Source organism: Podarcis melisellensis (genome assembly GCF_964234715.1).
Source record: "Podarcis melisellensis genome assembly, chromosome: 6".
In the NCBI taxonomy this organism is placed as follows: domain Eukaryota; kingdom Metazoa; phylum Chordata; class Lepidosauria; order Squamata; family Lacertidae; genus Podarcis; species Podarcis melisellensis.
The window spans coordinates 7,433,703-7,450,175 of NC_138538.1; the positions used below are offsets into that span (position 1 = coordinate 7,433,703).

At 49.0% G+C, this 16,473-nt stretch overlaps 1 protein-coding gene across 4 annotated transcripts in view; it reads left to right on the forward strand.

Annotated features, from left to right (window-relative positions):
* LOC309372766 (peroxidasin homolog) overlaps positions 1 to 16,473 on the forward strand; it is a 71,209-nt gene that overhangs the window by 51,691 nt on the left and 3,045 nt on the right. For all 4 annotated transcript variants that reach the window (XM_081916639.1, XM_081916638.1, XM_081916640.1 and 1 more), the window contains 7 exons: positions 3,892 to 4,049; positions 5,194 to 6,697; positions 8,630 to 8,764; positions 10,493 to 10,701; positions 13,436 to 13,550; positions 14,660 to 14,753; positions 16,319 to 16,438. In XM_081916639.1, the coding sequence (XP_081772765.1) occupies positions 3,892 to 4,049; positions 5,194 to 6,697; positions 8,630 to 8,764; positions 10,493 to 10,701; positions 13,436 to 13,550; positions 14,660 to 14,753; positions 16,319 to 16,417 (2,314 nt within the window). In that variant the 3' untranslated portion in view covers positions 16,418 to 16,438. The remainder of the gene's footprint in view (positions 1 to 3,891; positions 4,050 to 5,193; positions 6,698 to 8,629; positions 8,765 to 10,492; positions 10,702 to 13,435; positions 13,551 to 14,659; positions 14,754 to 16,318; positions 16,439 to 16,473) is intronic.

Below are 16,473 nucleotides of genomic sequence, written 5' to 3' on the forward strand. Positions count from 1 at the left end.
GCTAAGCGACGCCTTTCAGTGAAGGCTAATCCTCACAGAGGAGAAGTGAAAGCAACAATAGAATGTTTTGACTACAAAGGCTGAGGAGCTCTTGGAAATTTCCAACGCAGCCAGCGTTGAGAGCTGCCAGGTGGCACAGAGTGTAAACAAGCCAGCTTTTGGATTTAGAGGCTTGTGTTTTAAAGAGTCAATGCAAGGACTCAAAATGGATGCCAAGAAGGGGGGAGGCCTGCCTTCTCCGCCCCTTTTGACCAGTGACAATTATGCATCTTGGTCTATTAAGATGAAGGCCCTGCTGCAGAATCAGAGACTGTTTGCAGTGATTGAGAACCCCATTCCTGCAGCGCCAACGCGTGCTTGGGAGTCACAGGATGTGAAGGCCAGAACGGCTATAATTCTGTGTGTGTCAGATTCGCAGTTGATCCACATACAAGGCTTAGAGCACGCGAGAGATGTTTGGAACACGCTAAGAAGGACACATCAGAGAGATGCAGGTTCTTCAGCGTTGCTGTATTTTGAGAAGCTGACCAACCTGAGGCTTGCGCCTGATGGAGATGTTCAAGCGCACCTGACGGAAATGAAATTTCTGCGTCAACAGATGGTGGAACGCAATTTCCGTCTGCAGGAGGAAGTGTTTTGCTTCATGGTGATCAACAGCCTGAATCGGACTTACAAAACGGTTGCCAGTCAGCTGGGGTCTCTCCCAGCAGCTGATCTCACGTCGGAGAGGGTCTTTGCCGTGGTTCTTTGTGAACATGACAGGCTTGCAGCCCTGGACGTGAAGGACAGAGGGAGGGAAGAACGGAGTTCTAACACCCCCACAGCTCAAGCTACTGGAGGAGATGCTGTAGCTATGAACGTTGTCCGATGTTACAATTGTGACCAGACTGGGCATCTTCAGCGGAACTGCAAGAAGCCACGTCAGAACAGAGGAGCTAAGGCGAGCTCCACAAAGTCTGAGGCGTCAGACAAAGGTCACACCAAGCCAAAGGCAAAGACTGCAAAGGCTTTGATGTCGCTAAAAGCCACACCAGAAGCGGGAAATTTCTTTGTCATCGACACTGGAGCCACAGTTCACATGACAGGACACAGAGGTCTATTTTCTACGTTTAAGAAGCAAAGCTTCGCTGTGCAACTAGCCAACGGTCAAAAGCTGGAAGCGACCGGAATTGGAACTGTGTATCTTAAAAGTCTGAACTTGACTATAAGCAATGTTTACTTGATTCCAGAATTGAAGTTTAATCTGCTCAGCGCTTCGCAGATTGCCAAGAAGGGACTGAAACTGTCCTATGATGATGAGAAATGCGAGATCTACAAAGATGGAGAGTTGTATCTTTCTGCCAAAGAGAAAGATGGACTGTATTTGTTGACTTTTGATCAAAGTGATTACATGAAATGTAATTCTTGTGATTCTAACATGATTTCTTTTGCAGGTGTAGCTGAGAGGAACGCCAAGCAGGTGACCTCGAGGGTCAACAAGAGAGCATTTCAGCGGGCGTATGCTGATGTGATTGGTCCTTTAGAACCATCTAGAGGCAATGCAAAGTATTACCTAATATGTGTTGATTCTTTTACAGGTTTTGTCTGGATTTATCTTTTGGAGAGACCGAAAGAAGCCTTAGAAAGGTTTAAAGAGTTTTGTGACAAGGTTAAAAATATGCATGATGCTGACATAGATTGTCTTTGCACAGATGAGAAGCCAATTTTTCTTTTACAGGAGTTCCAGAGGTTCCTGAAGAAGAAAGGGATAAGACACAAACTTGCAGCTTCCGAAGAAGCTTGGAATAGATGTGTTTGTGTTAGGGTGAACAAAGAATTGCAAAAGGGAATGCATGCGCAATTGCTAAGTTCACATCTGCCACATGAGTACTGGGCTGAGTCGCTAATGTCATTCTGTTACACGTGGTTGAGAAAGTTTTCAAAAGAGTTGGGAAGTTCTCCTTTTGAGAAACTGTTCCACAGAAAACCTTCTGTTGCCCATTTCAAGGTTTTTGGGTCTCATGTGAGAACAGAAGCTCCAGGTGGAGTAAAGAATGCCAGAGGCATTTTTGTGGGTTATGAAAAGGGTCTCTACAGAGTAATTTTGTCTGAATCTGGAAAGGTGATTCTCACAAAATTTCTAGAGAGTGCTCCTGAACAGGAGAGAGTGATTGTTCACACATTTCCCACAGGTGATGATGATTCTGATGATGATGATGATGTTGATTTTATTGAGTTCAGTAGTACTGATGATGACAGCGATAGCTCAGAAAGCTCAGTTGTCACAGTCATTGAGAGGAAATCTCACACAATGACTAGACCCTCAGGAGAGGAGGATGAACCACTGATTAAGCTTAGTACTGGTTCTCCAGAGAGTTCAGAGGCTGAACCGGAAAGCAAAGAAGAGCAGCACTTCTTACGTAGGTCTGAGAGAGCAACGAAGGGTGTACCACCCAAGAGGTATTCACAAGAGTTTGCTAACTTAACTGTTGCTGTTGTAAACGACCAAGGTCAGATTGAAGCTGTGTCTGAGTCAGAGACAAAGGCACAACAGAGAGTTGTTAACCAAGGTAATGCAGAAGCACTCATTCCTTGGAAGTCACACAACCAGAGAGGTACATTGGTAAAACCAGTGGCGGGTAGTTCCAAGGGTGGAACTGAAACAACAGGGGAATGTTATAAGTATAACAACTGTTTGTTTTCTTCTCTGGATGACGCTTTGCTCGCAGCACGCATTGATACTTTAGGGGGAGGATGTTATTCTAAAGCACCAAAGCTGCAGCAAGCAAAGGCAGCACAGTCTGCTGCTTGTGGCTGGAAAGCCAAACAGGAAGTTTGTGACTGTTGCCATGGGAACAAAGGGGCAGTCCTTTCTGTACTGAGCACCGGATGTTAGCTCAGTGGGTTTGTCATATGACCTGTACAGGATGTACATGGGTGGAGTCTGAGTCTCTCTCTGTTTGTTGAAGAGAGCAGACATGTTTATTGGATGACTGCTAAAAGACACAAATAAAGACATGTAGATACGTTTACTGTCTGTGTCTGATTCCCCTCCCTGGGGATATGCAGGGAGGAGGAGAGGAGGAGAAGCAGTTGGTGTGTTTTCCTCACAGCCTGAGGAAAATCGCCGGAACGGACCTCGTGTTGTTTATCCTGCCGGGAGACGCCGGAGGGAGGTCTAAGGAATTCAGCCGGTGCCTGATCAGATAGGCACATACCGATGACCGGGTAGCAGAATTCCAACAAAAAGTACGGTAGTTTTCATGTTTCCTCAGCATGGAAACGAACATAAACAGTTGTGTAACACACAGTGAATAGCAGACAGCAAGACAAAGAATGCAGTATATGTCAGAAACCAACCTGCAGCAGAACAGAATCGGCGCTGATTGTGACGGATGCAAGTGGAAGCGGAAACTGCCGTTTTCTCGCTTCCCTAACTGAAAGTAAAAGTAACAAGTGGGAGCTGTGACAAACTGTTCCATTGTGGCCTGCTCTTTTTCAGGATACTCCATTCCACTCTCCTCCCCTAGTTTTCTGTCTCCTGCCCCAATAGTCAGCCAGCATTGTGTGACCACTGAGCATCCTTAGTCATCCCTGGGTAGCTTTGGGGGTCGTCGTCCACCCACTTCCAAGACTATAATCCTATACCCACTCAATTGGAAGGAAGCCCCATTGAACTGAATGGAACTTTCTTTGGAGTAGAAAGGTTGTTTATCCCCCTGCATAGCTCGGGATTCCCCCAAGCCTGCTGATATCGCCCTCTTGTGGACAGGAGGAACAGAGCCATTTTGGCTGCAGTTAGGACCAGCACGTTTGAGAACTCGGATTAGTATTAGTATCTCAGCCGATAATGCAGAGGCTTTTAGAAAATGCGATGCCACTTAAAAATGGCTTTCTGTCCTCTCTGGACAGGCGACCCAAAACTCCTAATGAATTGCTGGCTCTTTTCCGTTACCCGCGGGATCCGTACACCATCGAGACAGCTCGGGCTGGAGAGATCTTCGAGAGGACCCTGCAACTCATCCAGGAACATGTGCAGCAAGGCTTGGTTGTGGACATGAACGGAACAGGTAATAAAGACACCACTGAGCAGCAGCAACAAACCATGAAAGCATGTTATGTATTATGTCTCTGTTCCCCATGTTAAGTCAAGAAGTGTTTTTCCCACCCTCCAGGTGTACAGGAGACTAAGTTAAGGAACTGGTGTGTCTGCTGCTAAGATTCCATCCTAGAATTGCCTTTCTGGTTTTTATTTGGACGTATACTGCATTCTAATAAAATGCTGAGAATGGGTTGCATTTGAACAAAATGTTCATTGGCCTAGAAACCTTTGGGTTAAAGGGAAGGCTATAAGGACCTCTCGGTGGTCATTCCTTTGCCTTAAGAAGGCATACCGTATTGACCTGAATATAAGCCACACTTTCCCCCCAAATTCCGATCGTGAAAAGTTAAAGTGTGGCTTATATTTGCGGCCGTACACCGTCGGCAAAGCGTCGTGGTTCTCCGCCCCCCCCCCAGGAAGCAGCCCAGGAGTGCAGGGCAACAGTGCCCAGCCCACCCACCGCTCCCAAGCTTCCCCCAAGCTGTTGGAACAAAGGGGGGGGGACAGGGGAGGCCCTCGGCAAAGCGATATGGCTCCCTCCCAAGAGCAGCCCGGGAGCGCAGGGCAAGGGTGTCTGTCCCATCCACGGCTCCCAAGCCTCCCCCAAGCTGCAAAATTTGGAAGGTGTGGCTTATTTGCAGGTGCAGGTTATATTCGGCCCAGTACGGTAGCTCATATGTAATTAGAGTTTCCATCTGAAGGACTAGGCATCTGCTAGAAACTTTAAAAATACAGTGGTGCCCCGCAAGACGAATGCCTCGCAAAACGAAAAACGCACAAGACGAAAGGGTTTTTCGTTTTTTGCGTCGCTTCGCAAGACGATTTTCCCTATGGGCTTGCTTCGCAAGACAAAACGTCTTGCGAGTTTGTTTCCTTTTTCTTAAAGCCGCTAAGCCGTCAATAGCCGTGCTTCGCAAGACGAAAAAACCGCAAGACGAAGAGACTCGCGGAACGGATTAATTTCGTCTTGCGAGGCACCACTGTAAATATAAACCTGCGACGGTTTAGGGAAGGTTGTGAGATTTGCAATGTTAGAAAAAGGAATTCGTTTTGTAGCGAATGCTTGTTCTGATTCTAATCCATTGGGTAACGCTCTGGGAGTGGTCTTTCAGGGTACCGCTACAACGACCTGGTCTCCCCGCACTACCTGAACATGATCGCCAACCTGTCCGGCTGCTCTGCCCACCGCCGCACCCCCAACTGCTCCGACATCTGCTTCCACAGGAAGTACCGGACCCACGACGGCTCATGCAACAATCTTCAGCACCCCATGTGGGGAGCCTCCCTCACCGCCTTTGAACGCCTGCTCAAGCCGGCCTACCAGAACGGGTTCAACCTGCCCAGAGGCTTCTCTCTGGCCGATGACTCCCGGGAGCTCCCCCTGCCGCTCCCTCGCTTGGTCTCGACCGCCATGATTGGCACCGAGACCATCACGCCCGATGACCAGTTCACTCACATGCTGATGCAATGGGGACAGTTCCTGGACCATGACATGGACCAGACCGTGGCGGCCATCAGCATGGCACGCTTCTCGGATGGAGCGTCGTGCAGCCAGGTGTGCACCAACGACCCTCCCTGCTTCTCCATCATGATCCCGGAAAACGACCCACGGGTGAGGAACGGACACTGCATGTTCTTCGTCCGCTCCAGCCCCGTGTGTGGTAGCGGGATGACCTCTCTGCTGATGAACTCCGTGTACGCCCGGGAGCAAATCAACCACCTCACCTCGTTCATCGACGCATCCAACGTCTATGGGAGCACGGAGCACGAGTCTCTGGAGCTGAGGGACCTCAGCAACCAGAGGGGGCTCCTGAAACCAGGGCAGGTGGTCCCCAGCTCCGGGAAGCACCTCCTCCCCTTTGCCGTGGGGCCTCCCACCGAATGCATGCGGGATGAGAGCGAGAGTCCCGTCCCGTGTTTCTTGGCCGGCGACCACCGAGCCAACGAGCAGCTGGCCTTGACTTCCATGCACACCCTGTGGTTCCGGGAGCATAACCGTGTGGCCGCCAAGCTCCTGGCCCTGAACCCTCACTGGGACGGGGATACCATCTACCACGAGGCTCGGAAGATCGTGGGGGCCGAGATGCAGCACATCACGTACTCGCACTGGTTGCCCAAGATCTTCGGGGAAGCCGGGATGAAGGTCTTGGGGGAGTACAAAGGCTACGAGCCCAACACCAACGCTGGCATCCTGAACGCCTTCGCCACAGCCGCCTTCCGCTTCGGCCACACCCTCATCAACCCTCTGCTCTACCGGCTCAACGAGACTTTCCAGCCCACCCGGCAGGGCCACCTCCCTCTTCACAAGGCCTTCTTCTCGCCATTCAGGATCACCCAGGAAGGCGGCATCGACCCGCTTCTCCGCGGACTCTTTGGGGTCCCCGGGAAAATGCGAGTGCCTTCCGAACTCTTGAACATGGAGCTGACCGAGAAGCTCTTCTCCATGGCCCATTCCGTCTCTCTGGACCTGGCAGCCATCAACATCCAGAGGGGGCGCGACCACGGCATCCCCCCTTACAACGATTTCCGGGTCTTCTGCAACCTCACGTCCGCGCAGGAGTTCGACGACCTCAAGAACGAGATTAGGAACCTCGAAATCAGGGAGAAGCTCAGGAGGTAGGACACCTCGGCCACAGGGCACCAGAGAGGTCAGCGACGATTGTAACCAACCCTCCTTTAGGTATCTCCTTTGTGCAACAACCAAACTCCAGCCTTCCTGCTTCCTCCCCCGACCCCAGCACATGAGACCATTTACTTTTGTTGCTCTAGGTCAGGCGCAGAGAACCTGTGGTTCCAAATCTTGCTGGGCAGCAACTCACATCTTCCCTGATCGTAGGCCCCACTAGGAGAGGCTGATGGGAGTCAAAGTCCTCTAGCCACAAATTATATTGCCTTTAGCAACAAAAGTGAACACTTTTGTAGTGTTTACATGCCTCTGTTCCATGTCAGACTGCAGTCCATAGCAAGAATTGACTCAGTCACTGCAAGTATCTTGAAGATTGCCAAAGGTATATCTGCACTGCAAACCTATCCTAGTTTTATGCTGCTTTAAGAGTCAAATCAAGGGACGCGGGTGGCGCTGTGGTCTAAACTACTGAGCCTAAGGCTTGTCGATGAGAAGGTCGGCGGTTCAAATCCCGCGACGGGGTGAGCTCCCGTTGCTTGGCCCCAGCTCCTGCCAACCTAGCAGTTCTAAAGCACGTCAAAGTGCAAGTAGATAAATAGGTACCGCTCCGGCAGGAAGGCAAATGGCGTTTCTGTGCGCTGCTCTGGTTCGCCAGAAGCGGCTTAGTCATGCTGGCCACATAACCTGGAAAAACTGTCTGCGAACAAACGTTGGCTCCCTCAGCCAGTAAAGCGAGTTGAGTGCTGCAACCCCAGAGTCGTTCACGACTGGACTTAACTGTCAGGGGTCCCTTTACCTTTTTAAGAGTCAAATCAGATGTGACAGGAGAGACTGGTGATTAGGTATCCTAACTTTTAAAAACTTTCTTTTTCTAGGAGGGAGACTATTTTTATCAGAGAATCTGTGGCGGTGATGGGGACTATTTAATCCCCCCAATTTCCACAAAGTGAGCAAAATACAAGTACCTGTATGGACACTCCAGAGTTTCAGACTGTGCTTCTGGGACCCGTATCACTGAGCCACAGTTGTTCCCAATTTGCATTAGAGAAACAACATGGGAGAGGGCTGAATATCTCCTACCCTGGCATTGCCCCTCTGATCAAACATGGGTCCCCTCACACTGGCTTCACAGCAGCAGCAGCAGCAGCCACAACAATAAAGCTGAAAGATCTGAACACAGATCCGCCATGTCTGTAATGCCTCTGTTGGCCCTGACCTGTCATGGCTTCCCCCAAAGAATCCTGGGAACTGCAGCTTGGTGTGGGTACTTCAGATTCTCCACTAGAGGCACCCGGCACCCTTCACAAAGTTACGATCTCCCCTCAGGTCTTTTTAAGCCATACTGCAGATACCCTCCTAGGTCAGTATGGGGAAGAGACTGAGGACCTCCAAATGCTATTGAACTACAGCTCCCATCATTCCAGACATGGGCCGTAGTAGTTGGGGGCTGATGGGAGTTAGGTAAAGGGTAAAGGGACCCCTAACCATTAGGTCCAGTCGTGACTGACTCTGGGGTTGTGGTGCTCATCTTGCTTTATTGGCCGAGGGAGCCGGTGTACAGCTTCCGGGTCATGTGGCCAGCATGACTAAGCTGCTTGTGGCGAACCAGAGCAGCGCACGGAAACCCCGTTTACCTTCCCGCCGGAGCAGTACCTATTTATCTACTTGCACTTTGACGTGCTTTCAAACTGCTAGGTTGGCAGGAGCAGGGACCGAGCAACGGGAGCTCACCCTGTCGCGGGGAATCGAACCGCCGACCTTCTGATCGGCAAGTCCTAGGCTCTGTGGTTTAACCCACAGTGCCACCCGCGTCCCAGCTGATGGGAGTTAGAGCTCAGCAAAATCTGCAGGGCCACAACATTCACACACACCAGGCAAACGTTTGCTCCTCCAGCGGATCTCTTTCCCCTCTCCCTCTGCAGTTTATATGGAATTACAAAGAACATCGACTTGTTTCCTGCCCTGATGGTGGAGGACCTTGTCCCGGGCACCAGAGTGGGGCCGACACTCATGTGCTTATTAGCGACTCAGTTTCGAAGACTCCGAGATGGAGACAGGTAAGCCAAGTCAAGTCCATTTGCTATTCCATCTGAGGGAGTTGTTCTTTTGATTTGGCGAACCCTCAGGGTTTAGACGTCTCCCCGTTGGATCCTACTCCTACAACAGCTGATCTCTGCCAGCGGAGAGCAGCACACAGTCACAGCCCTCAGTCACCAGGCCTCAAGATGAGAGTGGCAACCGGTCCACCAGCACAAATCAACTGGATAGCTCGGTTGGTTTGAGCAAGGTGCTGACAAATGCCAAGGTTGTAGGTTCAATTCCCCATATGGGGCAGCTGCATATTCCTGCGTTATGGGGGGTTGGACGAGATGGTCCTCCGGGTCCCTTCCAACTCTATGACTCCAAGGACCAGGTGCGCAGCCTAGGAATCATTCTGGACTCACAGCTGTCCATGGAGGTGCAGGTTAATTCTGTGTCCAGGGCAGCTATCTACCAGCTCCATCTGGTATGCAGGCTGGGACCCTACCTGCCCTCAGAGTGTCTCTCCAGAGTGGTGCATGCTCTGGTTATCTCCTGCTTTGACTACTGCAACACGCTCTATGTGGGGCTACCTTTGAAGGTGACCCGGAAACTGCAATTAATCCAGAATGTGGCAGCTAGACTGGTGACTGGGAGTGGCCACCAAGACCACATAACACCGGTCCTGAGAGATCTGCATTGGCTCCCAGTATGTTTCCGAGCACAATTCAAAGTGTTGGTGCTGACCTTTAAAGCCCTAAATGGCCTCAGTCCAGTATACCTGAAGGAGCATCTCCACCCCCATCATTCAGCCCGGACACTGAGGTCCTGTGCGGAGGGCCTTCTGGCAGTTCCCTCCCTGCGAGAAGTGAGGTTACAGGGACCAGGCAGAGGGCCTTCTTGGTAGTGGCACCTCCCCTGTGGAACGCCCTCCCAGCAGATGTCAAGGTTTTTGAAGCGTTTGACCTATTTTTAAGGAAATTCACCAAAAAAATCATCACTTCCCACATGGGTTTTCCCTGACATTTTTATTGATTTTCGTCTATTCTGCCCGGACGCTATTTCCGACAGACAAATCCTGGATATGTCCGAGAAATCCCAGACGTATGGCAGCCCTAGTGTAAGGTATTTGTTTGTCTATAGACATGTTTGTCTATAGTGATATCTCATTCACCTATATTGCTGCTGTGCTTCTGCTGCAATAAACCTGCATGCGTAAACATTTCACATTTACCAGCCTGTACACCGGAGATTAAGAATCTTCTGATAATAATTTTTATTAGTTTTCAACTACAATAATCCAATAATAGCCTCATTATAACAATGCCAAATTATAATACAATCATTAATACCAATCGTTCAGATGCCAAATTATGCAATTTAGGTGACACCCTGCGTGCTAGAATTAATGATTTGATGATTTACTTTATTTCTGCGTTCCAAAAAATCTTATTAATTCCAATTACACTCCAGTCAAAATAACAATCCTTTATACAACAGCTGCAATTTAACGACTTCCACAAAGAAGTCACACTTCCTTGAAGTCTTTCAGCCTCACTCACCTCACAGAGTGTTTGTTGTGGGGGAGGAAGGGAAAGGAGAATGTTAGCCGCTTTGAGACTCCTTCGGGTAGTGATAAAGCGGGATATCAAATCCAAACTCCTCTTCTTCCTGAAGACCAAAGGCTCCCCACCTTGTCCTCGCATCCCTTGCTTGCTGTTAACAGGTCCATCGCTGATGCTCTTGCGTGCAATTTCCCCCATCAGGTTTTGGTACGAGAACCCAGGTGTGCTCAGCCCTGCCCAGCTCACACAGATAAGGCAGGTGTCTCTCGCCCGCATCATCTGTGACAACAGCGACCACATCAGGCAGCTGCAGAAGGATGTTTTCCGGGTCGCAGCCTACCCACAGGGCATGGTCAGCTGCGATGAGATCCCGGAAGTGGATCTGCGACTCTGGCAGGACTGCTGCGAAGGTAACGTGATGAGGACGGGAGGGGAAATGGTGGGTTTTGTTTTTGTTTTGTTATTTTAAATAATTTTCTTTAATTTAAATTACACACAGAATCATAGAATCCTAGAGTTGGAAGAGACCACAAGGGCCATCGAGTCCAACCCCCTGCCAAGCAGGAAACACCATCAGAGCACTCCTGACATATGGCTGTCAAGCCTCTGCTTAAAGACCTCCAAAGAAGGAGACTCCACCACACTCCTTGGCAGCAAATTCCACTGTCAAACAGCTCTTACTGTCAGGAAGTTCTTCCTAATGTTTAGGTGGAATCTTCTTTCTTGTAGTTTGGAACCATTGCTCCGTGTCCGCTTCTCTGGAGCAGCAGAAAACAACCTTTCTCCCTCCTCTATGTGACATCCTTTATATATTTGAACATGGCTATCATATCACCCCTTAACCTCCTCTTCTCCAGGCTAAACATGCCCAGCTCCCTTAGCCGTTCCTCATAAGGCATCGTTTCCAGGCCTTTGACCATTTTGGTTGCCCTCCTCTGGACACGTTCCAGTTTGTCAGTGTCCTTCTTGAACTGTGGTGCCCAGAACTGGACACAGTACTCCAGGTGAGGTCTGACCAGAGCAGAATACAGTGGCACTATTACTTCCCTTGATCTAGATGCTATACTCCTATTGATGCAGCCCAGAATTGCATTGGCTTTTTTAGCTGCCGCGTCACACTGTTGGCTCATGTCAAGTTTGTGGTCAACCAAGACTCCTAGATCCTTTTCACATGTACTGCTCTCAAGCCAGGTGTATACAAAGAATTGACAATTTCATGGTACAAAAAGAAAATTAAAGAAAAAACAATTAAGAAAAAAGAAGAAAATACAGAAAGAAGAAAAAGCAGATTTAGGTGCATAAAAAAACTTAATCTTCCTAATTAATACTTAAATAAACACTTAAATAAAAAAGACTTCTGACAAAATGAGTCTTCCAATCATTCTCATTGTACTGTTTATACTGTCGTTGTTTTCCCCACACAGTTTTATATTCTTTAATATTGTTCCCATCTACTCCACAAACAGATTTGTTGTGTTTATAAGTATCACTCAAGTTCTGCTAATATGGTGTGGTTGGTAGAATATGATCTTATATAATCCTTAAATATTCTCCATTCTCCAAATAGTTTCTGGTTCAATACTCCTCTAACTCTTCCCGTCAGCTTTGCTAGTTGTAAATATTCTAGCATGAGTATCTGCCAATCTGAGATTGTCGGTATTGTTTCGTTTTTCCACTTCCTTGCCACAAGAATTCTTGCTGCTAGGGTGGCATACATGAACAGTGGACAGTTATGTCCTTTTAAATTTCTAATGGTAAAATGCCTACTGTTTTGAAAAGTTGAAATTGGAGAGATTTGCTTTCAAACGTGAAGTTAATCAGATTTCTCCTTGCGTCCCTAGTTGTGGCAAGTGCCACCTGCCTAAAGGCTTATTTCTGTACACACAAACACACACATCTGCAGGACCTGTTCCACCTGTGTCTCCCCATAGGAACCGACCCAAAACCTGCAGTTATCATCTGAGGCCCTTCTTTGTGTGCCTCCTCCACAAGAGGTCAGGGGGGTGGCAACACAAAAACAGGGCCTTTTCGGTAGTGGCTCCTATTTGTGGAATGCTCTCTTCAGGCACAATCATTATACAACTTTAGGCTCCAGGTGAAAGCAGTCCTCTTCAACCCGGCCTTTGGCCTGCATCCTAGATCCTTTTAAGTGTGTTTGTGGGAGCAGGTGGGGTGAGCGGGGGGGTGTTTTGTTCTTGTTTTTATTATGTATTTTGTGTTATCTTGCATTTTTTGCTCTGAACCACCTTGAGATCTATAGATGGTTGTATACAAACGTAATAATTTTGCTGTTTCTGCGCATGCGCATGACATTATTTTAAGTGTCTGCGCAAGCGTGAGTGGCGAAACCCGCAACTCCCATGCTCCATTACTTCCGGGTCACCAAGGAGCATAACCTGGAAATACTTAACATGAAGCTACTTCAACCTGAGGTATGACTGTATTTGCGAAAAGTTTATACCGTATTTTTCGCCCTATAGGACGCACTTTTTCCCCTCCAAAAATGAAGGGGAAATGTGTGTGCGTCCTATGGGGCGAATGCAGGCTTTCGCTGAAGCCTGGAGAGCGAGAGGGGTCGGTGCGCACCGACCCCTCTCGCTCTCCAGGCTTCAGGAAGCTCTGCGCAACCCTCGGGAGACCAGCGCCACTTCGCGCCCGCCTCCCGATGGCTGCGCAGAGCTGCCTGCAGTCCTGGGGCGAGCGCAGCTCTGCGCAGCCATCCGGAATGGGGCACGAAGTCGTGCCCGCTTCCTGATGGCTGCTCAGAGCTGCCTGCATTCCGAAGCCTGGGGAGACCTGCGCGACTTACTGCTGGCCTCTCTAGGCTTGCGGATAGCAGGCTGTTCTCGGGGCTGGGATTGGGGGAAGCTCGGGCTTCCCCCGCGCCAGCCCCGCACCTGGGGGGAAAATATTTTTTCCCCTTTATTTCCCCCCAAAAAAAACCTAGGTGCGTCCTATGGGGCGGTGCGCACTATAGGGCAAAAAATACGGTAAACATCATTCAACAGAGATACGGGTCATAATTTTTTAGCTGCTCAGGCTCTCGGTCTTGTTTTGGAATCAGAGTTATATAAGCATTCTTCCAGTGTTTCTGAGCTTTTCAAACCCTGCTGCCTCAAACTCACAACTTCCTCTTCCCCCCAGACTGCAGGACCCGGGGCCAGTTTAGGGCCCTCTCCCAACAGTTCAGAAGCAAAAGATCTTCTGGCTTCAGCTACCCAGAAGAAAACCCTTCCAAGGCCAAGCCTGTGGATCTAAGGTGAGCTGCAGACTGGTCACTTTTTCTTCACAAATCATTTTTATTTGATTTTAGAAATATGAATTTATAGCCATACCAAATACACATCCATGTAGAGAGATTACTCTGAATCTCAGCACACACACCCCCAATTCTTTTCCCCCCGATTCAATATATATCATTTCCCAGAAAGCCTTTATTACCATACATGACCACCACATGTGATAAAAGGTACCTTTTTTTCTTTACATTTCCAGCAGGTGTTTGTACTTGTTTTATATATTTTTGCTAGTTTCAGGTAAAGGTAAAGGGACCCCTGACCATTAGGTCCAGTCGTGGCCGACTCTGGGGTTGCGGTGCTCATCTCGCTTTATTAGCCGAGGGAGCCGGCGTACAGCTTCCAGGTCATGTGGCCAGCATGACTAAGCTGCTTCTGGCAAACCAGAGCAGCGCATGGAAACGCCGTTTACCTTCCCGCCGGAGCAGTACCTATTTATCGACTTGCACTTTAACGTGCTTTCGAACTGCTAGGTTGGCAGAAGCAGGGACCGAGCAACGGGAGCTCACCCCGTCACAGGGATTTGAACTGCCGACCTTCTGATCGGCAAGTCCTAGGCTCTGTGCGTCCCCCCTTTTTTTTGCTAGTTTACTAGGAGTTAAATACCAGCAGTACAATTTTACTTTCAGCGTACAACATGCCACGAATTTCAAATCCGTTTTCCATAACCTTTCCCAATCTGAAATCTGAATATTATGCCCCAAATCCCTTTTTCTTGCTGCTGCCTAAAATGCCCAAAGTTGCACCCGCTCTGATAATTCTGTGCCAGATTGCTTGGAAAGCATTTTCAAAGCAGGCAGGTGTTCAAGGTTTTGAACTTTTGGACCTTGTATGTTGGACACAACCAACACCTTATTGTGTTTCCTGGGACAATGGGTTGCGGGTTCAGGGACAGGGCAAGGAAAGAGAAGACAGGATTATCCGCCAGTGGAGGTTCAAAATTTGAAGAAGGCCGATTGCACATCCTACCCAACCTCAACATCTTTTTGCCTTGCTCATAGCAGGAGAGAGCAGTCGCCTGGACACGCCCCTCAAATGAAGCCCCACCTCTTTTTTCTACCTTTTCTTGCAGGCCGGAGGAACCTTCTCAGAACCCGCCCACAGAGGAGGACCTTGAGGCATTAGTAAATGAACTGGAAAAAACCATCTCCTCTCTTCAGAGAAAGGTAGACTTTGGCTGTGTACCCACCAAACATTTAAAGTGAATTCTTTTCTTGGAGCGTATGGGGTGTTAGGGAAGGGGTGGTACCTGTTATGTACTGAGTTGAATAGGATTCAGAATGCAGCAGTCTGATTAGTCCTAGAACAATAGGATTCAGAATGCAGCAGTCTGATTGGTCCACAGGAGCCACCCAATCCAGCTCCAGGTGGAAGTGAATCCGCAACCTGATTGGCCTACAGGAGAATCCCGGAATTAGCCAATCACGTGGGGCCCATTGTGTAAATAATGTATATAAAGCAGACATTCTGGGGGAATTTCCATTCCTCATACTATGAGCTGAATAAAGAGCATGAAATCCACTCTCGACTCCTGGTATATTTCAGTACCTCTGGTGTGGGCATGCCATGCTCTTTCTGGGGCAGTTTGTCCACCTTTGGTCCTCACCCTGAACTCAGCTCTCCCATGTGCCTCCTGGAAGCTGTCAGCATGCAACGGCGGCCACATCGTGGAAACGGCTTTGACTGGCCGGCTAAACCAAGTGAAGGTAGCCTATGGGTCTCAAACCCTCAGTGAGTTAGAGACCTCCCCTGCATGCGAAGACAGCCTCCAGTGGATTGAGTGGACAAGACCGAGAGTGGGTCCAACAGTCAAGAAGTTGGTTTCTGCCAGAGGGAAGTGAGGGGGAGATGGGCATCAACCTGGGAAGGTAGTCCATCCAGGTAGGTGAAATATACTTGGAGTCGAGAGTGGATTTCATGCTCTTTATTCAGCTCATAGTGGTGAGGAGGAATGAAAGTTCCCCCAGAATGTCTGCTTTATATACATTATTTACACAACGGGCCCCACGTGATTGGCTAATTCCGGGATTCACCTGTAGGCCAATCAGGTTGCGGATTTGCTTCCACCTGGAGCTGGATTGGGTGGCTCCTGTGGACCAATCAGACTGCTGCATTCTGAATCCTATTGTTCTAGGACCAATCAGACTGCTGCATTCTGAATCCTATTGTTCTAGGACCAATCAGACTACTGCCTTTTGGATCCTATTCAACTCAGTACATAACAGTAGGAGAAGGCAAATTCTGGTCCTAAACCTCCGCTGCCTGGTGGGAGAAAAGGCTGAGGAGTAAACCCTACACAAATCCCTAAGGCAGTTGGATGGGGCCTTGTACGCCTCCTTCTAGCAACTCCTGCAGCCAAGCTGGTGCCAAATGTAGACCAAGAATCTCTGGAAGAGAGTCAGTGTGGTGTAGTGGTTAAGAGCGGTAGTCTTGTAATCTGGGGAACTGGGTTCGAGTCTCCGCTCCTCCACATGTAGCTGCTGGGTGACCTTGGGCCAGTCACACTTCTTTGAAGTCTCTCAGCCCCACTCACCTCACAGAGTGTTTGTTGTGGGGGAGGAAGGGAAAGGAGATTGTTAGCCGCTTTGAGACTCCTGAAGGGGAGCGAAAGGCAGGATATCAAATCCAAACTCTTCTTCTTCTTCTCTTCTGGAAGGCCACAGATTGCATCCCTATCTTTGAATGCAGTTGCTGATCCGTTAATGAGGCCTCTTGTTTTCTCCGCTGTCAGGTTAACGGCTTGGAAAGTCAACTGAGACAGCATCAAAGAAGCACCGCAGCCAGATATGGCTGGCAGCAGAAGAGTGGAGCCGCCTTGAGGAAAAGATGACCCACTCTGCACGGTGCTAATGTGAGGAGAAAATCCATGCTAAAAGAGTGTGTGTG